This window comes from Schistocerca cancellata, chromosome 6, assembly GCF_023864275.1.
Source record: "Schistocerca cancellata isolate TAMUIC-IGC-003103 chromosome 6, iqSchCanc2.1, whole genome shotgun sequence".
In the NCBI taxonomy this organism is placed as follows: Eukaryota; Metazoa; Arthropoda; class Insecta; order Orthoptera; family Acrididae; genus Schistocerca; species Schistocerca cancellata.
Window position 1 is genome coordinate 608051316 of NC_064631.1, and position 27656 is coordinate 608078971.

At 39.0% G+C, this 27656-nt stretch overlaps 1 protein-coding gene across 2 annotated transcripts in view; it reads right to left on the reverse strand.

The window, feature by feature from the left end:
* Positions 1–2020: 2020 nt before the first annotated feature.
* LOC126088154 (uncharacterized protein CG45076-like) overlaps positions 2021–27656 on the reverse strand; it is a 165181-nt gene continuing 139545 nt past the window's right edge. For both annotated transcript variants that reach the window (XM_049906275.1, XM_049906274.1), the window contains 2 exons: positions 3470–3673; positions 2021–2967 (listed from right to left, as the gene is read on the reverse strand). In XM_049906275.1, coding sequence (XP_049762232.1) covers positions 2590–2967; positions 3470–3673 — 582 coding nt within the window. In that variant the 3' untranslated portion in view covers positions 2021–2589. The remainder of the gene's footprint in view (positions 2968–3469; positions 3674–27656) is intronic.

A 27656-nucleotide genomic window follows, 5' to 3' on the forward strand; every position in this document is an offset into this window, starting at 1 on the left:
TTTTGTATTACCGAGAATTAGGGGAGAGAGTGTCACTGGCATGATACAGGATTTGGGTTGGACATAATTAAAACAAAGGCTTTTTTTTGTTGCAGCAGAATCTTCTCACGAAATTTCAATCACCAACTTTCTCCTCAGAATGTGAAAATATTTTGTTGATACCAACTTATATAGGGAGAACCATCATCATGATAAAAATAAGGGAAATTAGAGTTCACATGGAAAGATACACGTGTTCCTTTTTTTCGCGTGATGTGCAAAATTCGAATAATAGATAATTGTTGTGAAGGTGATTCAGTGAACCCTCTGCCAGGCACTTAAGTGTGATTTGCAGAGTCTCCATGTAGATGTAGATGAAATTAAAGTTATTGTGAGAGACACTATGATTATACTTGATTCACAACGTATAAAATTGAACTTTCCTGTAAACATCAGAATGAGCTAAACTGTCTTGGATTAGTCAAGCTGATGTTTGACAGAGCCAGAATTTGTAGAACTGTGAAAATGATTTGATTCTGAATTGTGCTAGGTGACAGTTAAAGGAAACAATTTAGCTGAAATTTTGGTGTTTTTTACATGTGCTACAAAATAAATTTGAATATCTGGACACTTTCTTGAAAAAGTAGTTAAATTATTTCAATTACTACATCCCACTACCTCACAGTTTCAATTAAAAATTTCTTTTTGGCTATGGAGAGCTTGAAAAGTGGGGAAGTAGAATGTAAACTACAGATAACCAATTTGTGACTGTTTTGAGGTTACCTACCTCAGTAGTTTATAGCCTCTTGTTGCAGTGGACAATAAGTATTGGACAAAACCAAATAGATTTCAAAGAAAATGTAACCACCCACTCCACCACAGTGGCAGGCATCATTCATGCCAACATAAGCTACTATTTGCCAGCCGGATGCACCCACGGCAGCTACTGGGAGAGCCTACGGCACATCTTGGATGTGATCCCTTAACAAAGCTTAATGAGTGCACAATGGCTTTCTTTCCCAAGCTGCCTGTTATTTCCCTGGAGAAGGAATTGGGATGTCTATTACCCATGTAATGTTGGAGCGCCCTGTCACCTCTGTGCTTGTCCAGATATGGCAGGAAAATCAGCCACTGACAGATGAGGCATCCCATGCTGGCTCTGACGTGTTATCAACAATGGGCAGCACCTTGCTTGTACCTGTTTCTAAGACATAAGAGGGAAGCTGTGCATCCAGTTTCCGTATTAATCTTCCGGCCAGAGATATCTGAACCCACTACCCACATGCCATTCACCCTCTAGTGCAGACAAACAAGTCACAGGTTGCACATCAGAAGATACAGCGACACTGTAGTTTTAGGCAATTTCAATTAAACCAGATGTGTTGTAGGTTTGTACGATTGTGCGCCTCAACACTGAAACAGATTAGGGCAGCAGCCTGAAATCTGTTAATGATGGCTAATATGGCTTCCAACTTTTTCTGAACACCTACTAATTCACCTTATGTTTGCAAGCAACAAACATAATCCCCATACATTTCTAACTGTTAAACGAGAAAGATGACTACTTGTGTTGAAACTGGTTTTCAATACGGTTATTAGATTTTGTAGTTAATATTATGATATTAACTTAACTATTTTATCAGAAAATCCTCTTAGTGTCTCTCTTGCATGTGACTGTTTCTACTTATTCCTCTACATAAAACACAATTTTCTGTGAGTCTATTATTTTGATGTGTTGGTGCAAACAAAAACCAAAACAGCAGTCTTTGTTGAAAGTGTCCTATATCTGCTAAGTCTCTCATTTTACAAACATTTTCTGTTGAATTTGAGTTGGCAGCATAATGACTTATACGAAAAACACAACATTAATGAGACAGTGCCATAACAAAAGTGGATTCACTGCATCCTTCCAAGAACAGCAGCAATGCATTTCCAGACAACTTTTCAGTTATAAATCTTGTACACTGTGTATTGACAAAATTTACTTCCAATTTTATTGTTGTGCTGCATGCTACATGGCAGAGTATTTGCTATTGTTTAACCTTCAAGTATATTCCTTTGCACTGAGGACAACTGTATAAATACAATTTATTTACAGCTTTCATTGGTAGCTATAAAAAATAACTTAAGAAATTCTTTACAAGGACTGCATATCATATATATATACAATATCAAATTAAATCAGTAAATATATGTAAATAAGCAAGTGTTACTGAAGGCAGGAATAGGAGGTGAACAGGATAGTGCAGTGCCACTGACCTGGCTGTTGTATTAATCTCTTATGTACAACATGTCTTTTTTATCTCTATCTAATCATTATATACACACCACCTTTGGTATGCAACTGAAACCAAGACTGCCAGTTCACTGCTTGGCTGTTTCCGTTTGGAGTCATATCAGTTGTTCTTTATGCATTTCCAAGTACTAGACAGGATAAATATGATATGTCCTCTTGATAAGAGAACCATTCCTGTACCATTAAAAGTGTAGCAAATATATACAGTATAAAATTAAGGTAAAGATCTCTGATTGTTTTCAACTTTTCAGAGAAAAGACAATCTCCATGCATGAAGTTCCATAATGTAACAAAGAAATAGTGTACAATATGACTTAAGCTGCAGATGAGGCCCTTGCAGGATAAAAGTGCCTTCGATGTCTTCTTATTTGTTGTGGAGTGCCTTGAACCTGTAAAACTGCTGGGCCGTTAATTGAGTCAGCTGTTTGGCTTCCTCTCAATCTACGTCGGTTTCTGGCAGCATTGGTACGGGCAGCTTGGGCAGCCTGCGCTGCTTTATTTGCTGCTTGCTTGGTATTAGCCAGGTCTGCACGGGCACTATTCAAGTCGTTTGTGAGTGCTTCAACTCGGCGTTTAGCTGCATCCAGGACCTGAGTCTTCTCGACCACTTCCTGCTGTGCTCCTTGGGCAGTTGTTTCAGCATTCGACACAGCACTCTTTTCCAGCTGGATAGCGGAGTTCAGCACTTTGAGCTGCAACATGAATAAGGAATGCGAAACTAACATAAATGATAAATCTACCTTAGCTTGTGGGGGGGGGGGGGGGGGGGGGACAAATGGTAACAGGAAAGGGGGGGCAATGATAACAAGAGTGAATGCATGTATTTAAACAGCAACTAAACTGCCACAACTTGTGAATCAGTTTTAAATTGACTGTGACAGTACAGAACCTATCAGTGGTACTGCAACTGGAAGATGTAGCCTAACATCTGTAGGAAGTGTGGACAGAGTACTTCAGGGATAGTAAAAATGTTAAAAAAAATAGTTATTTTATAATAGGCTTTGGAGGAATCCCAATGAGTATATCGAGTGCTCTTTTATACCACTACTGGTGGGAGATAACTAGACAAACAAATTCAACAGGTGTTTAACACACCTCACAGCCCCCGAAATAGAGGACACTTCCACAGCTCTCTCATTGCATAACACTGATAATGAAACAAAATGCAGATGATGCTGAAACAATCATACGTACTTCCTGTTCAGCTTGTTGAGCAGAAGTCATAGCTGACTGTGCTTCTTGCTGAGAGGCTTGCAAAGCTGCATTTTCCTCTTGCAGAATTTCTTGTGCTTCACGCACTTCACTTTCAAGTTCATCAACAAGTTGCTGTTTTCCTGCCAAAGCTGCCATTGCCGCCTCAGCTGCCTCCTGTGCTTTCTCAGCTAATTGAACTTTCACCTGCACATGTTATACTTGACTTACAAACAAGAACACAGACAAAAAAGGAGTAATAAAGTACACTAAAATCTCAGCAGTATGGGCATGTAACCATAATTGTTACTCATTTCAGCAAAAGACTGTTGGTCACTGGCTCAGAGGTTTTTGTTCACTTTGTTATAGCACACTTCTTAAAACTTTTTAACAAAATATTTTGTGGCTATTATTGCTTTCTAACTTCTCTAATGTACAGCTAAAAAAATAAAAAAATAAATAAAAAATAAATTGAAAGACATGTGTTCCCTCAGGGAGAATGCTCAGTTCAAAATCAAAAAACTCTAAGATGAAAATATGTAACACTGTGATATGCTTTGCAGTCATGTACATTTCAGAAACCTGGAGCATGGCACAATGAGTAAAAGAAAAACGATTTGTATTTGAAAGAAGAATAATGAGGAATATACAGGGACCAATCTTTGATAAAGGAGAATGAATGAGGAGGATGAACGAGAAAATGTACCTCTTGATTCAACAACCAACAATCATACAGAAGCAGAAGAGTAAATGAAACCAGAAGAAAGAGAGGTAAAGAAAGCAGTTGATAAGAAACTAAACACCAGGTGCCCCATAGGATGACCAAGGCAGTCCTGGATGGACAACCCAGTGAAGGATGTGGGATTCCTTGGGGTGGAAGGCTCCTGGAGGAACTGAGCACAAAAAGGAAAGGAATGGAGGCAGTTTGTGGAAACAGCATGTGGTCTGCAGGGCCTGTGATCTCTGGATATGTGGGTATGTATGTACATCTGAAACTAGTTCATTGAGTGCTGCATATCAATGTAACATAGAGAAATGTTGTCCAAGAAGAGATTAAAATGTATTTACATAGTTTTAAAAATAACGTATTTTTGTGCATAAAAATGTACACTGATTTTGTCACGTTTTTTATATCTATCAAATGTAAACAGCAATAAACAATGCCCATATTTTATGTTTTTTAGATTAGATTATATTAGATTTACTTTCATTCCGATTGATCCGTAGTGAGGAGGTCCTCCAGGATGTGGAACATGTCAGAAAAACAACAATACATGACAAATATTTACAACTAAAACAAATAAGCTAATGTACCATTCCACAGGTCCCAAGTGGAATGATCGTCATTTTTTAATGAACACTAAGAGTCATTTTACAAACACTAATGCACTGAATTTAAAATAAAAAAGTTTTTTATTTATTTATAAGGTAATAAACATGTAATACAACTACTGAAATACTTATTTACAATGAACACATTACTGCACTGAAATGGTGCAGAAGTTAGATTATACTTACACACAACCACACACACACACACACAGACACACAAATTTTCAGTGAACACATTACTGCACTGAAATTGTGCAGAAGTTATGTTGTACTTATATACAAATCAGTTGGTTTTACTAAGAAATTCATCAATGGAGTAGAAGGAGTTGGCCACCAATAAATCCTTTAGGCTTCTCTTAAACTGAATTTCATTGGTTGTTAAGCTTTTTATGGCTGCTGGCAAGTTATTGAAAATGTGTGTTCCTGAATAATGCACACCTTTTTGTACAAGACTAAGTGACTTTAAATCCTTGTGAAGATTATTATTATTTCTAGTATTGATTCCATGAATTGAGCTGTTGGTTTGAAAAAGTGATATATTTTTAATGACAAATTTCATTAAGGAATAAATATATTGGGAAGCTGTAGTTAGTATCCCTAGTTCCCTAAACAGGCTTCTGCAGGATGTTCTTGAGTTCACACCACATATAATTCTTACTGCAAGTTTTTGAGCCCGGAAAACTTTAGCTTGGCTTGATGAATTACCCCAAAAAATAATCCCATATGACATTATGGAATGAAAGTAAGCATAGTATGCCAGCTTTTTCATTTTTATATCCCCTATGTCTGATAAAATTCGCATTGCAAACAGAGATTTGTTAAGACGCTTCAGCAGTTCTGTGGTGTGCTCCTCCCAGTTGAATTTATTATCAAGCTGTAATCCCAAGAATTTAACACTGTCCACTTCTTCTATCTTCTTGTCATCATATGTTAGACATATACTCTTGGGACACCCCTTACAAGTTCTGAACTGCATGTAGTGTGTTTTTTCAAAGTTTAGTGACAAAGAATTGGCTAGGAACCAGTGATTAATGTCCACAAATATTTTATTGGCTGATCTTTCTAAGACTACACTTGATTTGCTATGTATTGCAATGTTTGTATCATCGGCAAACAAAACAAACTTGGCATCTGGTAATGTTACTGATGAAAGGTCATTGATATACACAAGGAAAAGTAAGGGCCCCAAAATGGAACCTTGTGGGACCCCACATGTAATTAACTCCCAGTTGGATGATGCCTGATAGCTTGATACATGTCTCTTTCCTAATAACACCCTTTGTTTCCTGCCAGAGATATAAGATTTGAACCATTTTGCAGCATTTCCTGTTACACTATAATATTCTAGTTTACTTAAAAGGATATTGTGATTTACACAGTCAAATGCCTTTGACAGATCACAAAATATACCAGTTGCCTGCAATTTTTTGTCTAATGAATTAAGTACATTTTCACTGTAAGTGTAGATAGCCTTCTCAATATCAGAACCTTTTAGAAATCCAAACTGTGACTTTGACAGTATGTTATTCGAGATAAGATGGTTATAAAGACGACTGTACATTACTTTTTTGAAAATTTTTGAGAATGCTGGCAACAGTGAAATTGGACAGAAATTTGATGCTATTTCTTTATCTCCCTTCTTAAACAGTGGCTTAACTTCAGCATCATATGAAGGAAAGGATTGAAATGCTGCAACTAGACAAGTACACCTTAGCAACTTTTTATATTAGAAGTGAAATGGACAAAGGAGGAGTGATAATGTATGTTAGAAATAATATAGTGTACAAATCTATAGATGTAAAAAAAATATTGTGTTCACCAGCATTTTGAGGCTTGTTGCATTGAAGTCCTTGTCAATACACTGCCTATTTATGTTATTGCTGTCTACAGAGCTCCCTCAGGAAAGGTCAGTGTATTCCTCAAGCAACTAGAATCACTTTTAACTTACTTGTATTCAAAAACCAAAGAAATAATTATGCTTGGTGATTTTAATGTACATCTTCTTACCTGTAACAATGATAGAACAGAGTTTGAGAATGAAATGAATTATTTCAATATGAGGGCAGTTGTTGACTTTCCCACTAGCGTAACAAAGAACTGTACAAGTCTGATTGACAATATTTTTGTAGATAATAATAGAATCGAAAATATATTTGTAACAAAAATCTTAAATGGTCTCTCTGACCATGATGGGGAGCTGTTGGAAATACACGATGTAAGAGCAGTTCTATCAGGCTAACAAGAGCAGTTCTATCAGTAGACCATACAGGTTAATCAACAGTGAGAATCTGTAAACCTTTAGTAGGCATTTGGAGCAGTTAGATTGGGAGACACAATATCAGGCTAAAAATGTAAATGATAAATTCAACCTTTTCCTAAATGAATTTGTCACCCTTTTTGAAGCTGTATTTCCTAAGAAAATTTCAAGAAGCACAAACCAGAATGATTGTAGGAGGCAGTGGCTCACTAAGGGAATAAAAACTTCATGTAGAAAAAAGAGAATGCTTTATTTTTCACTCAGAAATTCTGATAAACCTCATGATAGGGAACACTACAGATTGTACTGTAACATCCTAAAGAATGTTATTAAGAAATCCAAGAGTATGTTTATCAAATCTGAAACTGACAGATCAAATAATAAAATAAAAACAATCTGGAAGGTGGTAAAAAGGGAGACAGGAAAAGTTTCAGAGGATACAGACAGTATCCAAGTGTGTCACAATGGAAGCATGGTAGATGAAGGGGAAATAGTTGGCAGTATCTTCAACAATCATTTTCTGACAGCAGCGGATCAAATTGGGTGTAAAGGGTCTATGGATGAAGCCATGAACCTTCTACAAAAAGCAGTGCAAAGAAAAATTAGCTTGATGCATGTATTTTATTTATTCGTTCGGCATATACAAGGCAAATATTACAGTGTCATTACAATCCACCAGGAAATTACAACACTACACAATGCTACTTATAGTTTTGAGCCAATCTATGGCTAGGTCAGGCAGGTAATGTATGTCCTTCAGTTCACCACTATAACCTACCACTTCACACACCAGTAGGTGGTCCATTGTCTGGATTTCACCACATTCACACACGGGACTCTCCGCAAGTCCCCACTTATTCATTAGATGTTTGCATCTTCCCACGCTTGTTCTAAGCTGATTTAAGGCAACCCAGAGCTTCCGAGGGAGTTAAAAACCATTTATCTTCTTGCTGGGGTCATCTATAAGCTTTTGGTTCTTGTGTGTCCCTTTGCACCATGATTCTCCCCAGGCTAGCTTTGGTTCGAAGTCCTGTAATTCCCTGCCAATCTTCCAAAAGGGGGACCTAGATTTTAGCCTGTTGATGGGTGATAAGTCTTGGTGTATAGGGAATTCTGGATTGTGTACAATCTTCCTATATATTCTTGAGGTCGCCATGGAGCGCCTTATATCAGGGGGTCCTATGTTGGCAAGGACTGGGAGCCAGTCACATGGGGTAGACCTAAGTGTGCCTGAGATAATTCTCATCATCTCTTTCAATTGGGCGTCTACTTTATTTACATGCGCACTTTTCGCCCAGACTGGTGAACAATATTCAGCCACGCTGTACACAAGGGCTAATGCTGACGTCCTTAGTGTATTAGCTCCGCACCCCCATGATGTTCCGGCCAGTTTAGACATAATGGCATTTTGAGATTTTAATTTCTGTTTTGTGTCTTCCAGATGGGAGCTAAACGTTAGTGTGCGGTCTAATTTTACTCCCAGATATTTGGGCTTATCTTCATGTCTGATACACCGGTCATTCAGGGAAAACTGTAGTTTCCTGCTTGAAGCTCTGTTATTAAGGTGCATTATGGTACTGGTCATTTTATTCAGGTTGGGATGCAAATGCCACTTAAGGTAGTAGGTGTTCAGCACTTCAAGGTCTGCATTCAATGTTTTTTCAAGATCTTCGAAGTTTTTGCTTTGGTATGCGATGTGATGTATGTACCCTAAACATCACGGGAGATGAGATTGAGAAGGGGATATGCCAAATGAAAAAAAAAAATTCCACTGGTGTGGTCAATATATCTATCGAAGTACTGAGACATTGCCACAAATATATTCTTAAAGTTCTGTGTCAAATATTCAATGAATCTCTAAATCAAAGTACTGTCCCTAACAGACTAAAATTTGCAGTTGTTAAACCACTCTTCAAAAAGGGTGATAAAGCAGAGGTTTCTAGCTACCGCCCAATTTCATTGTTAACAAGTCTTTCAAAAATCCTGGAGAAACTTATGTACAATAGAATCATGGCTCACCTTAATAAATATAACATCCTTAATAAAAATCAGTTTGGATTCCAAAAGGATGTTTCAACTGAACAAGCATTTTCTCATTTGTCAACCAACTTCTTGAATCAATAAACAAGAAAATGTCGCCAGTTGGAATCTTTTGTGATCTGTCAAAAGCATTTGACTGTGTAGATCACAAGATTCTACTAAGACAGGCTGAGCATTATGGCTTAAAAGATAAAGTAGGGAAGTGGCTTGAGTCATATCTAGATGACAGAAATCAGAAGGTAGTATTAAACAATTGTGCAAAGGCGCCTGCCAGCTTTGATTGGGATACATTAAAATGAGGAGTGCCGCAGGGCTCGGAGCTGGGTCCCTTATTTTTCTTAATCTTTGTAAATGACCTCCCATGGTGTGTGACCCAAGAAGCACACTTCACCGTATTTGCAGATGACACAACCATTATGATTGATAAGGAACCAACTACAGTCTAGAGAACACTGCGACCACTATATTCTAAGAAGTTCTATATTGGTTCACTGCAAATGGTCTGTCCCTCAATGTTAATAAGACTCATTTCATTCAGTTTCAAACAGTAAACAAAATATTGGAAAATGCTGAAATAAAATGTGGGGACAAAGAAATAGTGAAAGTTGTATCTTCCAAATTTCTGGGTTTACATATTGATAACAAATTAAACTGGTCTGTCCACATCACTGACCTATGTAAAAGACTGAATTCAGCAGCATTTGCCATTCGCTCAATTGCATCTGTTTGTGACATGGAAACAATCAAAACTGCATATGTTGGTTATTTCCATTCACTTATGACATATGGCATCATATTCTGGGGAAATGAACCACAAGCAGATAAAGTCTTTGTTGCACAGAAGACAGTTATCAGGATTATGAGTAGAGTGCATCCTAGATCTTCTCACAAATTTATTCAAAAAGCTGGGGATCCTCACCATGCCTTGTCAATACATTTTGTCCCTAATGTGCTTCATGAACAAAAATTATGCAATTTACAAAAATGAATAGCACGTACCATGATCACAACACAAGAAGAAAACATTATCTTCACAAAGATTTAAAAAAACTCAGTATGGTACAGAAAGGAGTTCATTATTCAAGTATAAAAGCGTTCAATAAACTTCCTGTCCATATCAAATCAGTCATTAGGGATCTTACTAAATTCAAAACAGAGCTAAAACTTTATCTTTTGGAAAATTATTTCTATTCTTTACAGGAATTCTTTGATAATGTGTAATACTTCTTGAATTTGTGTTTAATTTCATTATTTTATTTATTTATTTATTTCATGTTCCGTAGATCTTGTATTGTGAGCACGTCACATGAGATGTGGAACGAGTCAAACATACAAAACAACAAACATACAAAAAGATACATAAGTCTTCATTAAATATATAAAAAATGTTCTACATAACTGAATATAGTTAATACAAAGTTTAGAGGAAAAACAGATATTGTACATATAACAGCAGATTTCTTTGAGTGTTAATACAAAATTTCATGTTTTAATTTGGAGAAAAATTGCAAGCACATTTCTTTGTTAACAAGATGGATAATTCTATCTAAATGCTATTTCCCTTTTTGCATCATAAAACTCTTCTAATGTATAAACAGACATATTTAACAAATATTCCTTTAGTTTTGCTTTAAAAAGAGATTCATTTGCTCTTAAACATTTTATCTGGTCAGGGAGATGGTTAAAATTTTTTGTTCTTGACCATTTGACACCTCTCTGAACAACTGTCAGGTTCTTAAGTTCACAATGAGGATTTTCTTTCCCTCTTGTATTAGATTTGTGATAGTTCTTATTTGATGGGAATTGTGCAGGGTTCTTAATTACAAAACACATCAGCGAATATATGTACTGGGATACAGTGGTCATTATTTGCAGCCTTTTGAAAAGGTTACAGCATGATGTCCTATGGGGTACTCTGCACATAATTCTAATAGCCCTTTTCTGGGCCACAAAAATTTTCTTTGCCAAAGCTAAATTTCCCCAGAAGATAATTCCGTAACACATAACGGAGTGAAGATACCCATAGTATGCGGACTTCATAGTGGTTTAATCTCCAATGGAAGACATCATTCTGATAGCATACATAGCCGAGCTCAATGGAAGGACCAGTTCATTTTGCTATCAATATGTACTCCAAGAAATTTAGACACATCCATTCTTTTTATTGGTTGATTTCCACATGTTACATTTATTTCTCTCACTTTTTTTCTTTTTTGTATTGAACTGGATAAAATTTTTCTTACCTGAGTTTAGAGAGAGACCATTAACACTGAACCAGTTAATCACTTCAGAGAGTATGCTGTTAACTGACTCCTCTGATTTTCCACTCATGAAGATGGTGGTATTGTCAGCAAAAAGAGTAAATTTGCAAGGCAGGCTTGCACACAATGGTAAATCATTTATAAACATCAAAAACAACAGTGGCCCTAGAATTGAGCCTTGAGGCACACCACAACTAATAGAAGTCCATTCAGACTGAGCGGAGGTATCCCTTGACTCATCTGAGTTGATGTAGATGTAGATTAGCATATCACTTGTTGGCAGAATATTTTTTAGATGAATTACTTTAAATTTGTTAAAGTAATCATCTATGTCATTACTGCACTATTATTTATGCAATCATCTATGTTATTACTGTACTATTATCTGTGTTGTTATCTGAATTTTTTTGTGTAATTATTTGACATGTGGATGTCCTTTTTCATGTATCTGCTTATATATGTTAAATTGGTTGCCTCATGATCATCTACATGTGGCTATTACTGTAATAACCTGACACGTTCTACCTCCTAGTGATACATTTGCATCAAGGATTCACGGAACTCGAAAATAAATAAATAAAAATAAATGAAGGATGTGTTAATAATGGCTAAGCTTTGTATCTACATTTATAAGGCTATGTACCCCATTGCAAACAACTTCTTGGGAAAGAAGTGGTTAAGTGACATACCACGGGTTCAAAGGTCTTGAGTTCAATTCCCAGGCGGTCCAAGAATATTTACCTTTCACTATTACTTCTTTCACCTCTGGCAATATTTATTAATGTGAAAAATGCTGACTTGCACCATGGCTTGGAGTTCACATTTAACTGTAGGTTCCCTTATAACTGGCCAGGTACCTCTGTTCAAAGGTCAGAGGAAGGTATGGGCATACCGTTCCCAATAGAATCCTTCGTAGTAAAGAAATGTGGAGTTCAAACCAACATTCAGGTTTTTAATATTCGACAATGCTGTCAATACGGATGTGCCAGAGACTGCTAAGCAGCTGTTGACAGTCTCTCATCAAGAGGCCACACATTGCCATCCAAGACTGCGACAGTGGCATCATAGACCACACACTGTGTTCTAAGATAGTGACCAATCACCTTGTACCTGGGATAAAGGGGGGAACACTAAGGCAAGATAAGTGCTCTCATGGTGCTATGCTTGTGCTGTTTACCATCTCAATCTGATAGATGGATTCAATGACAATGAAGTAATGCATTCACACTTGAAAGCCGTGTGCACATTAGCAGTGTGTTGGCATCAGCAAGAGTGTGCTGCGAAAGAGCAATACTGTGAACTTCCGATAGAGCCTGCCATGGGCGAGTGCCTTTAAACTCTGCCGCACTGCACTCATGCTATTATCATGTTATTACTGCTCGCATGCACTTCCCTTATCTTATTGTGTTCAATGTATGTTATGGCGATAGGTGTGCATGCCACAGTCTAATAAACCTGTACTAACATTCTTGGTCGTGCTGTGTGTCCAAGTTACAACACAAGTGCCGATGCGTGTGAAATTTTTCTCCATGCTGTTTTCAGTCTCCGATTGGTCCTCTGTGGCGTCTACGATGTCGTGACAGTGCTACTGATGAGATTTTACACCGGCTGGTTGATCAGCAAGGGATTCTTACTGTGACATTGCAGCATCTTATTCAACAGCAGGAGGCATTTGCCACAGTGCAACACAATCAAACTAAGGTATTGCAAATCCTTGCATCTGTTTTGGCCAGTTCGGGTCTGTCTCAATCTACTTTGCCTGCTGTGTCACTCTTTGCACCTCCTGTTTTGCCTGTTGCTACCCTGGTCATTTATCTTTCCGCTGTTTCCAGCTTACAGTGAGTCTGTTGAAGAATGGGAAGCCTACAAATAACAGCTGCGGCAACATTTTCATGCATTTCGATTGACTGATGTTACCTTATGCCATGATTTCTTTTTGTCTTGGTTTTTGCCTCGCGTGTATCAACTCTTTTGCCAACTGTCCCCCCTACAGGATCTGTCTTCGCTCTCTTTTGATAGCATGTGTGACCTTTCAAAATACTACTGTAACTGGACGCACATCATTGCCGCTCGAGTTGAGTTCTATCAGTGTCACAAGAAACCAGAACATTGCTATAAGACTTGAGCAGCTGAGCTTCATGGTTTAAGCAGTTGTCGTTACTTTGTCACTGATGTACATAAGGAGTCGTATGCCAACTTAATGGTTCATGATGCAATCATTCAGCTGGACCCCTATCATGAGGAATTGTGGTATGAGGTTGCAGAAGTTCAGACCACTCCCCAAAGCCGTTTGTTGGAAGGTTCACAGGAGGATGATATGATGATAGCAGTCTGCGTGCGAGCAAAACATCATGGTGGCTGGCTCAACTCACTGTGGCAGCCACGGCCACAGCAGCAGCTCAGCAAGCCTGATACTAAACAACAATGCAAGCCCTCCATGCTTCCCTCTTGTCGGTCATGTTCTGTAACTCACGATAGCCCAAATTGTCCTAAGCAGTAAGCCATTTGCCACCAGTGCTACAAATTGGGCCATATTACTCCTGCCTGTAACACAAAATTCCAACAGGCCATTACAGATACAGACATGGATGTCAATTGTGTATTGGCAATCTCTGTTGCATCCAATAAGCTTTTTATTGATGTCAAGGTTTATCGGAAGGTTTTGCACATGAGAGTTGATACTGGTACTGCCATGTCATTACTCAACTTGCAAAACATACATGGACTTGGGATCTCCCCCCCCCCCCCCCCCCCCTCCACCCTTAGCGCTAGTATCATGCACATTAGGCACCTACAATAAACAAGCATTCCAATCCTGGGTAGTTTCTCGGCCCCAATTACATATAAATCTGTGGTTCATCCGCTGACTTTTCTGGTGGTGAAAAATCCATGCACCAAAAATTTGTTTGGTTTGGCCATCTTTAACCTTAATGAGTTTACTATTCCTGATGAAGTTATATCTTGTCTCCGAACAATTGCCTTAGACTCAGCTTGACTCTTTATGCTCTTAATTTTCTGCCTTGTTTTCTGCAGGTGTGGGTTTTGCCAATAATTTCAAATTCAACATCACTATGAAACCTTCGGCCACACTATTTCTTTCAGGCATGCACAGTGCTGATAGTGCTCTGTGACCAAGTCACGGTTTAGCTCAAAAGCCTCATGGCCCCTGGGATCATCCAACCGATCATATCAAGTGAATGTACTACCATTTTAGTCACTGTCAAGAAGCCATTGCGGCAATTTCGAAATGTCTATTAATGCTCAGTCTATCATTAACATGTATCCCTTGCCACTCCATGAAGAACTTTCGGGAAGCTCGCTGATGGCCAGTATTTTTCCAAGATCGGCCTCACTGATACATATTTGCAGCTTCCCGACTCTCAACAGCTCTTGATCATTAATACACCTTTTGACTTGTATCAATACTTGCAGTTACCATTTAGCGTGCCAGTGCCCCACCAATTTTTCAGTGGTTTCTCGACAACTAACAAGGTCTGTGCCAATTATCTTGATGATATTGTGGTCTCCAGCTTCTTCACTGCTGAACATCTCAACTCTAATGTACACTCTTTTCAGTATTACAGACTGCCAAGTTAAAACAATTTGGGAAAGTGCCACCTCTTTCAGCTTTCTATTGTTTATCTTGGTTCAAGGTCTGTCGGGCTGGGATTGAACCCTTTCTCAGAATGTCTCTGCCATTGTGGCTCTTCTGCGTCCTATGTCAGTCAAGGAACTCCACATTTTTTTAATCAAGATTGCTTATTATTATCAGTTTTTGCCGGGAGCAATGTCAGTTGCACAATCATTACATGCCATGCTGAATAAGGTGACGTCTTTCCACTGGTCGCAGCCATGTGAAACAGCGTTTTCCAAACTGAATTTTATGTTGCAGTCTGCACCTTGCCTCATAACCTACAAACCGGGTCAAAATTGAGTGTTAGCAACAGATGAATCCTTGCATGGGCTGGGGGTGGTGTTAGCTCATAAGTATTCTGATGGCTCTGAGCAGCCTATTGCATAAGCATCACAGATGTCGACTCCGACTAGATATTCACAAATAGAGAAAGACGTCCTCACCATTGTTCATGCCTTAAAGATGTTTCATGTTTTCCTGTACAATATAAAATTCCATCTAATCATGGATCACAAGCTGTTAGTTTCACTTTTGAAACCCGCAGCCCCTTAGCCAGATGAAGCAGAGCTCTGCCATCTTCCAGCCAATCCGGACCCTGTTTTTGATTGGATGGAGTTACTCTGTTTCCACACTGATGAATGTGCTCAACAAACTGTCAATGGTTTTCCAGTCACTAACACATTACTGATCCGATTTTGTGGAAAGTGATATTTTGCATACAACATAACTGGCCTGAGTGCCTCCATGGGCATCTGACCCACTCCATAATTACTATGTATTTTGGCATCGTTTCTCTGTCATTGATGGTGTTCTGTTCCTTGATATGGACTATTCAGCTTATCACGTAGTGGTTCCCTCTGCTCTATGGTCAGAGATCCTGCATTTGCTGCATGCTGATCACTGGGGGTTATCACTCACAAACGCGTTAGCCCACAGTCATGTTTTTTGATCTGGTTTGGATGGCAACATCACACACTTGGTTGCAGCATGTTCTCAATGCGCATCGCAGAGAAGCTGCTCTGCAGCCAATGTAGTCTCCGTAGACCATCGCAGAACTGGGACCACCTCCACATCGATTTCCCTGGCCATTTTCTAATGCATACTGGCTAATAGTAATTGATGCATTCTTTCTATTCCCATATGTTGTTCATTGCCCATCAACTTAACCTCTGCCCCCGTGGCAGCCTTGTCAAAAAATTTTTCCATCAAAGAACTTCCAGCAACATTGGTCTCTGATAAGAGCCCTCAGTTTGTGTCACAGGAGTTTGCCTCCTTCTGCAACACTTGTAGGATTCACCACATTTTCACTTCGCCCTTCCACCTGTAGTCCAACAGTGAGGCTGAAAGGTTAGTTGGAACATTCAAAATGCAAAAGTAAATGACTCACTCCCCATCCGACACTGCCATGGACCAATTTCTGTCTTCCTATCAGTTCATGCTGTTTGACGACAACAGCCCCGCTGAACTGCTCCAGGGGCATCAGCCCTGGACACTCCTCCATTTCCTACAGCTTCGCCAAGGACACCAAACCATGCAGCCATTGTCCCATTTCCATTCCGGGGTGGCTGTCTGGGCATGTGGGTTTGGTTGTCGCCCAAAATGGATTCCCGCCATCATCCCCTGATGCCGCAACCACCATCCTTGTGACATCTGTATGGAGGAAGGCCTCTGTGCATGTCATCACGACCAGTTGGGCCTGAGAATGGATGACCGGATAACCCCGGCCAGGACACTGACATCACCATGCCAGTCTGTGTCACTTGATGGATCACCTGATATGGGTGGGTGCCTGCCTCAACATATGAAGGGTCTCCCATCACTAGTGGATGAATCTGGCACAGCTTCTCCAATACTGCTATCAGTACAGATGCAGCCGCCTTTTACATTGGAGCCATCTCCTCCATCTCAGCCACCAGGTCCTGGACCTGATGTGAACATGGGGCTCATAGTAACATCACCCATCCTACTGTATGGGCTGACATGAGAAGGGGACTGCAACGCTGCCCTTGCTCCAAGTACTTCTGACCGTATGCTCCAGTGTCAGCACATCTCTGTCAGAGTCTCGCAGAGGAACTTGGCATGGACACCTCACGAATCTGAGCTGTTCCCCAAGGGAAGAGGAATGAAGTAATATGTGCAAAGCTGTGTGCATTAGCAGTGTGTTGTCATCCAAGAGAGTGTGCCATGAAAGAGCAATACTGTGAACTTCCGATAGAGCACACCACGGGTGAGTGCCTATTTACACCCTGCCATGCGATACTCATGCTCAGTTATCATGTTATTACTGCTCACATACATTTGTCTTATCTTATTGTATTCAGTATATGTTATGGTGATTGGCGTACATGCCACAGTCCAATAAAGTTGTATTAACATTCTTGGTTGTGTTGTGTGTCCAAGTTACAACAGATAATGGATGTGCCATCACAATTGGTTTCTTTCTCTCATGAATTCTGATGGATTTACTGGTGCTTGTGCATTCGACTACAAATGAGAAAAGCCAAATTGTTGATTTTACTTTAAATTGTTTCCATTGTTTAATATACATGAAATGTTTTCCTGTGCAATTATATAAAAGTATGAATTCGCCATATAAACTTAAAGTGAATATCTTCCATAGTTTTGATGTTATAAAAATTTACTTAACACACAAAACTTTTCAGTAGTTAAAAACAAATAAAACTTTTTTATTAGAATTTGTTCAGAGTGAACAGGAAGCATATGTTCTTGAATTTGTATCCAATTATGAAAGGCTCAGTGTTTGAAATAACATTGTGCAATAGTGAAGTGACTCACATCACTGAGTGAATGGAAAAATGTGAAGACAGCTGGTAATTGTGTTGGAGAAGCACTATCTTTAATCTGGTCCTTAAGATGAATAAATATATAGTTATTCAATGTTAATTTGGAGGCTTAGAAATGATTTTTTGGCAATTAAAAAATTGGTTGGTCAGTTAAGCGGGTTTTTCTTAATGATATGAGAACTAGTATAACTCTCACATGCTCATAGCCAATCAGAAAAGTTTGCTTTCTTGCATTTTTAGGTTAGGAGATATATTGTGTGGGCTACAGTCAAGGTGTTGCAAATAAATCACCAGTGTGTAAGGTTGTGTACACGGTGGATCTGTTGACTTATCCAAAATGTTGCTGAAATGTGTTTTACTGGTAACTATGAGATCATGGGCAGTTAAAAATGGAGTTATTTATGATATCAGATTTTAAGGATAGTTTAGATAAGGTATTTTGATGATGTGAAACAGGTCTTTCTTATTACTTGCCATTAACTCCACACAGAATATTACATAAAAGTCGCTTATGAACTAAAAGACTGTGTGGTATTTTTGGTGAGCATCGCTATAAGTTGAACATTGACTCAAATGGAGTTTGTTTATAAACTGACTATGTAGGCATTTAGTGACAGAATATCATGATTTTGCTGTAACTATGGACTGTTAGTGTGAATGTAATATTTGAAATTACTGCTAAATTTTAAATAGAAATTCTTGAATAATACACAAGAGACTTCTAGTTGCCGTTAGAGCATTAACTTGGAAGCAGTTTTGTGAGCTGGCTATTCTGAGAATATATGTCATTTATAAATTAAAACATGTTTTTCAAGTATTAGAAAACTTACTTCCAGAAAGTAACATGTACTTTCAGATATTTCAAAGTACATATGATGCGATTTAGGAACACATACAATGCAGTCTTCATTTTTCACATTTTTTCTTGGCTGAATAACTTAGTGTATCACCCTAGATCTGCCAGTGGAATGCGTGGAGCTTGTTGAGATGAGTGAACACATCTCTTGCGTCATTACTGCTACAAATGACAGTATTTCCAATGAACCTCGCCACTGCACATTGTAGTACCCAGCTACAACCTTCCTTTCCCTTCCAACCCCTCTGCCTCACTTTCCTCTGCCTTCATAGTGCTCAGCAGGAGCATGCCTGCAATACATGAACCTGCAGAATACTCTTTTGTCAGGCCTCTATTACACTCTCATTGAGAAGTTGGATACAGCAATCGGACAACTGAAATGTTAATCATCACTTTACATGCCTCATACAATGTCACAGTTGTAAGACTGACCTGACATTAAGGCTTAGCAAATAAGGTTAACCAAATTATTGAACACAATTACATATAAAGGTACCTACAGACACAATTTACATCGTTATCACTGAAGAAATCTTCTGTCTACAACAGTATATAATTTCTTGATGTTTCTTTAGATCTGCTTCAGTTCTTTTCATATTTATTTATTTTCTTTATTTATTCATCCAGTAAATCTCTACAGACTGTGGGAAGTCATTTGCATGTCACACACACACACACACACACACACACACACACACACACACACACACACACACAGAGGTTACATATAACTTCAAAATTTATTATAATAGTACAATAAACTCATTATATTTGATCTTGCTTTAGCAGCAGTAGTAGTTTTTGCATATTCTTGCTTCATGTCTGTTGAACTTCACATGGTTTAAGAATTCTGCCACTGAATAGAAGCAGTGATCTAATAAGAATGCCCTTAAGGGTTGGTGAAACAGAGAAAATGAAGAAATAACTTTAATTTTATGTGGCAGACTATTGTACATTTGTTTTTTGCTATTTGTGCTGGAGGTTTTAAAGGCTGTTGTCCTTACTAACTGAAAATGGATTTTGTCTTTTTGCCTGGTATTATTTTCATGCACATAACAGTTTTTATCTCTTTGATATTTTTCCTCACATATTTTCACACAACACTTAATTAAAAGCACAGAAAAATTTATTTCTGAGAAAGATCGTAAGTATCAAGATAACTTGTACATCATCATAAATACACTCCTGGAAATTGAAATAAGAACATCGTGAATTCATTGTCCCAGGAAGGGGAAACTTTATTGACACATTCCTGGGGTCAGATACATCACATGATCACACTGACAGAACCACAGGCACATAGACACAGGCAACAGAGCATGCACAATGTCGGCACTAGTACAGTGTATATCCACCTTTCGCAGCAATGCAGGCTGCTATTCTCCCATGGAGACGATCGTAGAGATGCTGGATGTAGTCCTGTGGAACGGCTTGCCATGCCATTTCCACCTGGCGCCTCAGTTGGACCAGCGTTCGTGCTGGACGTGCAGACCGCGTGAGACGACGCTTCATCCAGTCCCAAACATGCTCAATGGGGGACAGATCCGGAGATCTTGCTGGCCAGGGTAGTTGACTTAAACCTTCTAGAGCATGTTGGGTGGCACGGGATACATGCGGACGTGCATTGTCCTGTTGGAACAGCAAGTTCCCTTGCCGGTCTAGGAATGGTAGAACGATGGGTTCGATGACGGTTTGGATGTACCGTGCACTATTCAGTGTCCCCTCGACGATCACCAGTGGTGTACGGCCAGTGTAGGAGATCGCTCCCCACACCATGATGCCGGGGGTTGGCCCTGTGTGCCTCGGTCGTATGCAGCCCTGATTGTGGCGCTCACCTGCACGGCGCCAAACACGCATACGACCATCATTGGCACCAAGGCAGAAGCGACTCTCATCGCTGAAGACGACACGTCTCCATTCGTCCCTCCATTCACGCCTGTCGCGACAACACTGGAGGCGGTCTGCACGATGTTGGGGCGTGAGCGGAAGACGGCCTAACGGTGTGCGGGACCGTAGCCCAGCTTCATGGAGACGGTTGCGAATGGTCCTCGCCGATACCCCAGGAGCAACAGTGTCCCTAATTTGCTGGGAAGTGGCGGTGCGGTCCCCTACGGCACTGCGTAGGATCCTACGGTCTTGGCGTGCATCCGTGCGTCGCTGCGGTCCGGTCTCAGGTCGACGGGCACGTGCACCTTCCGCCGACCACTGGCGACAACATCGATGTACTGTGGAGACCTCACGCCCCACGTGTTGAGCAATTCGGCGGTACGTCCACCCGGCCTCCCGCATGCCCACTATACGCCCTCGCTCAAAGTCCGTCAACTGCACATACGGTTCACGTCCACGCTGTCGCGGCATGCTACCAGTGTTAAAGACTGCGATGGAGCTCCGTATGCCACGGCAAACTGGCTGACACTGACGGCGGCGGTGCACAAATGCTGCGCAGCTAGCGCCATTCGACGGCCAACACCGCGGTTCCTGGTGTGTCCGCTGTGCCGTGCGTGTGATCATTGCTTGTACAGCCCTCTCGCAGTGTCCGGAGCAAGTATGGTGGGTCTGACACACTGGTGTCAATGTGTTCTTTTTTCCATTTCCAGGAGTGTATTTGATAGTATTAACTTATTCTAAAATTATTCACTTTCATGAGATGAAATTCCAAATTAGTGATGGACACATTTAAAAGTGAAAACGCTAACCTAACTTCTGGAACTACTAGATCCTTCATCCTGAAAGAAAGAGGTATAGGTTGGGGAATGGGAAGGTTAGAAAGAAGTGGCAGGTCAGTCACACCTCAGGGTGAGAGCAACAAAGAGCAGGTTCTGATACTTCCTCTTCAAGTTTGTTTCCTCTCGTCCTCCCAACAGGTGGGTTCCTCTTATCCTGTGGGCAGAGTAACCTGTCACCCCTTTCTAAACTTCCCCAACCCATCCCTCTTTCCTGCTTGAGGAAGGAACTAATAGTTCCAAAAGCTAGGATTGGTGTTTTCACTTTCAAATGTATATATCGACAGTACTAAAATTTCGCCTCCCAAAGATAAATTATGGCCAAGCACATACTGTCGCTTTGTAATTTTATAGTTTTCTCAAGTGAATTTTCCTTTTAATACAATTATAATTTATTCACGCATAATTAAGAAAAAGAGTGAGGTAGACATTTCAATCCAAAGCAGGAATGCATGCTGCAGTAGTAAATATAAATATACTATCCAAGTGGTACAATATTTGTTCTGCACTTTGGAAATGATACAGACTGTCAAGAATATGTGTTAGCCATTGGAATTTAGTGTATAATCTCATTTTGAAGAAATTTCTGTGGGATGATTCATATGAAGTCTGAAATATTTCTGTAAGAAGAGAAAAAATATACCACTGAAGAAAAAATGGCAACCTGCTATACTTTTAAATTATTTCAGCATAACTAGTTCCTGGACTGAGCTTATCTTCAGATTGCAGGGAGGATTTACAGATCAAATTTCACATTATTTTGGTCTTACAATATAACAGAATATTCATGATTACATAGTTAAAAAAGCTTTTTTGATGTATGTAATGTTTTTAAATTTCATTAATTTGAGCAAAGGTTTCATTGCTGAGGAGCATGCTGAACATCAGCTTGACTAAAGATGGTGGACAAGGAACTTTAACAAATGCAATACAGAAATTAAATTTTATGGGAAACTATCAAAACCTTTTAAAATAAACTCAGCTGGAAGACAAGGAGGTGGTTTGTCTTCTCTACTTTTCAGTTATGTGTTAGAGAAGGTAGAGAAAGACTGGGAGAAATCAGCCAATACTAGGGGTGTTCAACTAGCCAGAAATCCAAATAAAATGACCATAGATGATCTAGCTTTTGCAGAGAACACAGTGTTAATTACTAACTCGCTACATAATTGCAAGGAACAAATCAGTGAAAATAGGACTACAGTATCGTTTGTAAAACACAGTTGATGACATATATCACAGATGCCCCCAAAAATTATAAAGTTAATAACAACAAACAATACAAAAGATAAAATAACAGTAGAAAATAGAGTACATGAAATGTAAAGGACATTTCATATGGCAAAAAACACATATAATAAAATCTGAAAGAAGAATTCTAAGAAAAATGCTGGGACCTAACAATAATAACAATTCTGAACACAAGTTAAGATCAAACAGAGCACTCTTTTGAAAATAGAGACACTAACTGAGGTAATAAGGAAAAGAAGACAACACTTTGATGTGCGCATATACTTAGTGGATGATAACACACTAACCAAGTAGATTTTACTAAACCGTTAAAAATCCAGACCCACATGATTCACTGTTACTGGCAAAGATACGTTAAATAATGGAATCGAAAGGGGCATAATAAATAACAAAACATTTTTTAGAAAAGCAACAGGAAAGCAGGGTTTCAGGAAAGAAATAAGTCAGCAAACTGAAGGAAGTGGACCCAGGAAGAAAAGGAATTACACTCTTGAAGGATGAAGGATACATGGGAGCAAAGAAAATTAAACATAAAGAAGCAAAGTAAAAACTGATTTATCATATATTCCAGAAGGTTATTTAAGTAAATAACAAATAAATAAATTAATTGTGCAAAATAATTAAAGTATCATTTTTTTGAAACCCTGGCATCACTTGCAGATATGAGAAATTTGTCTCACAGTTGCCTGCAACCTTCCTTTGTAAAGGTGCAAAAGCATGGCACCCTGCAACATCACCCTCAGGTTTCAAACCACAGGTGTCAACACTTGCAAAAGAAAGGCTGAGCTCAGAACATCATGTCAGGTGAAAGGTGAGTAATGCTGTCACACTGGCAATAAATTTCAACATAATGGGACCCAAAGTCACTGTGGGTGTCATACAAATGGAAGGTCATTACACCCCTCTCAATGTGGAATGAGGGGAAAGCGCTTGTCAGGACAGCAGCTGAGCTCTTCAAGACCACAAAGGTATCAATTTGGCTACCAAAAATTCTTAAGGACACTCCTCAAATACTCTGTTCAATAAGATAATGGCACAGAACCAGAAAGTCTTGACAGAGGATTGTAGGGCAATCAACGAAAAGATTCTACTGGATGCCAAACTCTGGTGGTAAAGTCAGTGAAAAATCCCTGCTGACAATGTGGGCAAAGGACCTGAGATTGTACTTACGGTCCTCAAAGGTTACTTACTGTAAGGGTATTCTAGGATAGTGGTAGTGACAATGGCGACAAAATGGAGTCTACAAGGAGTAACTGCCACTTTGAGTTGTCTTCTGGGAAGACAGAGGTGGATGTAGCCCTGACCCAGGAACACTGTATCTATAAAGGGGACATTTCATGCCTCGCAGGAACTGGATGTAAGCTGATTTATGCTAGAAAGCTAAGGAACTCCAAAACATGCACTTATATAAAAAATGGAATTTCATTCATCACGACAGCAGACTTAGTGACCATCTGGATGGAACAGTGTGAGGAAGAAAGCATGAGGGACCTTGGACTAGTCTCAGCTACCTTCCTTCCAGTGACAGTACTCCTCCTTCCCAGGAAATGAGAAGACTGGTAGGCAGCTTCTCACAGCTGAATTATCAACTGCTGGTTGGTTGTGATGCCAATGCCGACAACCTGGCTTGGGGAGGCAACAACACCAACAAGAGGTATACCTTCTCGAATTTTTACTCAAAAGCAACCTGGAGGTGCCGAAAGGGCAGGGCACCTAATTTCAGAAACACAGTAAGGAAAGAAGTAAGTGACATAACTCTTGGGTACATTCTAATGGTCAGCTATGCCAAACAAAGGCTTGTGGCTTTGGAACCATACTTATCTGGCCACACGTACAGTGTGGTCGGAAATGGAGTGAAATGCTTGGAAGGGTGTTGTAGGGTTGGTTGGGCTGAGAAATAATTGTTAAGAAACAAATCCATTTATTGTGGAATTTCCAAACTATTTAGCATTTTAGCATGTGCAAGTGCCTGAATATGCGTGAGCAATGACCAGACTTTCTAACTTCAAAGCTAAACGACTCAGAAATAATACACTGTATTAACGTTTTCCTTTAACAGTTATTTCTTAGCACAACCTCCCCTGCAACACACTTACATGCTTATCGGACTGTTTCTAGGCACCCTGTATATGAAGTCTGAGGTCAAAATGGCCCATAGGAATTCTAGGAAAACAGACTGGGACTCATATATAGTAGACCTCAACTCATGCTTATCCAAAGTCAACAGTGTGATAAGAAATCCAGTAGATTTCAAGGAAATATCAGATGCAGTGATGGCTGCAATTATGACCATGTATCTAGAAAACTGTCCAATTACCAAGAAGCACACAAACAGGAATGCACTCTGGTGTAACAATAAATTGGAACTTCAAAGTGAGGATATAAGAAGGCTGTTCAACTTTGCAAGAAGGAAAGGACCACCTACATCAACACACGACTACTCTGCAGCTGACACTTAAATGATTGGCAGAGGGTTCAACGAACTGCTGGTAAGTGATAGGATGCTCCAAAATCAGTTGAAATTAAGTGGTTCTTCATGCAGAAAGTGAAAAAAGAATTTGGTGCATTAAGTGCAACTTTTGGTTACACGAGAAGTGCGCAAATGTGTGTCTGAAATTTATAAATGACGATATTCAGTGGACATGCTTCAACTGTATAAGTGACGAAATTGGGCGATTAACATCCGCACTAAGTTCTAAAGACGAAATCATCCGTGTCCTTGAAAGTGAGATTGATGCTCTGAAAGCAGAACTGACTTTCTTAAACCAAGAAGCTATTGCACTGAAACGTGAAAAGTGTTATGTATGTGAAAAAACTCCAGTACTAGATGGACCTACTTCAGCAAATACGCGGAGTGATACAACTGACAAACCACGAAAAAATTCAGTCACCATTACAAAAGAAAAAGAAACTGAAGATACGGAAGAACCAAACAAATATAAATGGACCAGTGTAATGTACAAAACAGACAGAAAGAAACATTATAATAAGACGGAAAGTGAATTCTTTATTATAGGTGACTCATTGTTGAAAAACATAGTCATTCCAAACTCCGAAATCGACCTTTGACATGGAATCAGGAAGCATCAATAGCATACACACCTAAACAATGTCTTTAACTCAAGAGAGAATGCAGCAGATATGCATAGCAGAAATCCAAAAGGTGTTTTTATCCATGTGGGAACAAAATGCTTCGAAACAACTGCAAGGACGAAATTGTAAACCACACAAGGAACCTCATCTGAACCTCCAGAAGACTCTACTCGAATTCCAGAATAATAATAAGTGGCATTGTGTACAGGAGATTGGTGAATTACAGCTATGTGCAGAGAATAAACGGCAATATTAAAGAACATTGCAATAAACTAGGAGTCATTTTCGTTCGTCCCAACAAATTTCTAAGTGCAAAGTGTCTTGCCAATGACGGTCTACATCTGAATAGGTTGGACTCAAAAATATTCAGTAAGATGTTCATTGATACTTGCCAGGTCATATAAAATTAGGGAAACTGATAAGTAGTGATGGAGATGAAAAACACTGTGTGGTACTAACAAAAGCAAAACCATTATCTGGCAAGAAATGTGCTAAAGCCCATAACTAATAGTCAAAGTAGTTATGTTATCCACTGAAATATAAATGGTTTAAACACTGATGGTTCAAACAATAAAAGCTCCAAAATAGCTGAACTGGAAATCATTGTGTCAGAATGTGCAAATATTAGAGTTGTTTCTTTAAACAAAATGGGGAACTTCAGATTAGCAAGTAGCTTTTGCAGAAGAAACAAGTCATGTGGAGGCTAATGTATACTTCTACATAGTGACTAAAATTATGAGCCCAGAAATTGTTTTAATTATTTAAATGAAGAATGCATGTTTGAGAGATGTTGTGTTGAAATAGTGGAAGCACTACCAAATGTTATAATAATCTCAATATACAGAATTCCAGGCACATCAACAACAGAACTACTCTTATCTAAGCCTCAGATTAAGCTATAAGACCTTTGTAGACAAAAAAATGTAATAGCTGCTGATTTTAGGATTGATATCACATGTGATAGTAGCCACACTTCACGATTCACTGACTTAGTAAAGAAATAATGTTTCAAATTGAATTTCTTTGAATCTACCAGAGACAATGAGCAATCAGCAACATGTATTGACAATGTTCTAATTATGTATATGAATATGTGTATAAATTTTGTCTAGAACTATGTATTTGAGATCATTGTGCATTATTCATTGAGCTGCCACAGATAGACAGGAACATTTCATGTATGAGAACCCATATGAGCAGTACATTATCAAATAAAACTTGCTAACATTTAATGAGAAGCTAAAAGAGAAAACATGGTCATTTGATCATTGTAACTCAAGTGACGAAAACTTTGAGAAATTCCTAAATTTTTTCCTTGATGTCTTTAATGAAACATTTCCACCTAGACTCTGCAGCAATAAAACAACAAATAAAGTGGACTGCCCAGAGCATAAAAATTTCCAGTGTAAGGAAAAGGCAACTGCACAGAGAACTAAAATATAATATATCTTAATTTCATCAAATATGTTAGACTCTATAAAACCATAGTCTGGGCAGCAAAACAACTGGCAAATAACAGGCTAATTTTAAATCATAAAAATAAGACAAAGGCTGTGTGGTCAGTCATTAAATCTGAGATAGGTGTTAAAGCCTGTAACCAAGAAATTTCAAAAATTGGCATTGAAGGAAATACTATTGTAAATCCAACTCAAATACCAGAGTACTTTAATGAATTCTTTATAAATGTAGCAAAGTATGGTATAGATGTAACAGATTATCACAACAAAGTAAATCCCTTTGGCCCAGGTGAAAACTGAAAACTTTACAAAATTCTTAAAAGTTTCTGTGGGGGTGTAGAAAATGCTATTCTAACATTATTGTTGTTGTGGTCTTCAGTCCTGAGACTGGTTTGATGCAGCTCTCCATGCTACTCTATCCTGTGCAAGCTTCTTCATCTCCCAGTACCTACTGCAGCCTACATCCTTCTGAATTTGCTTAGTGT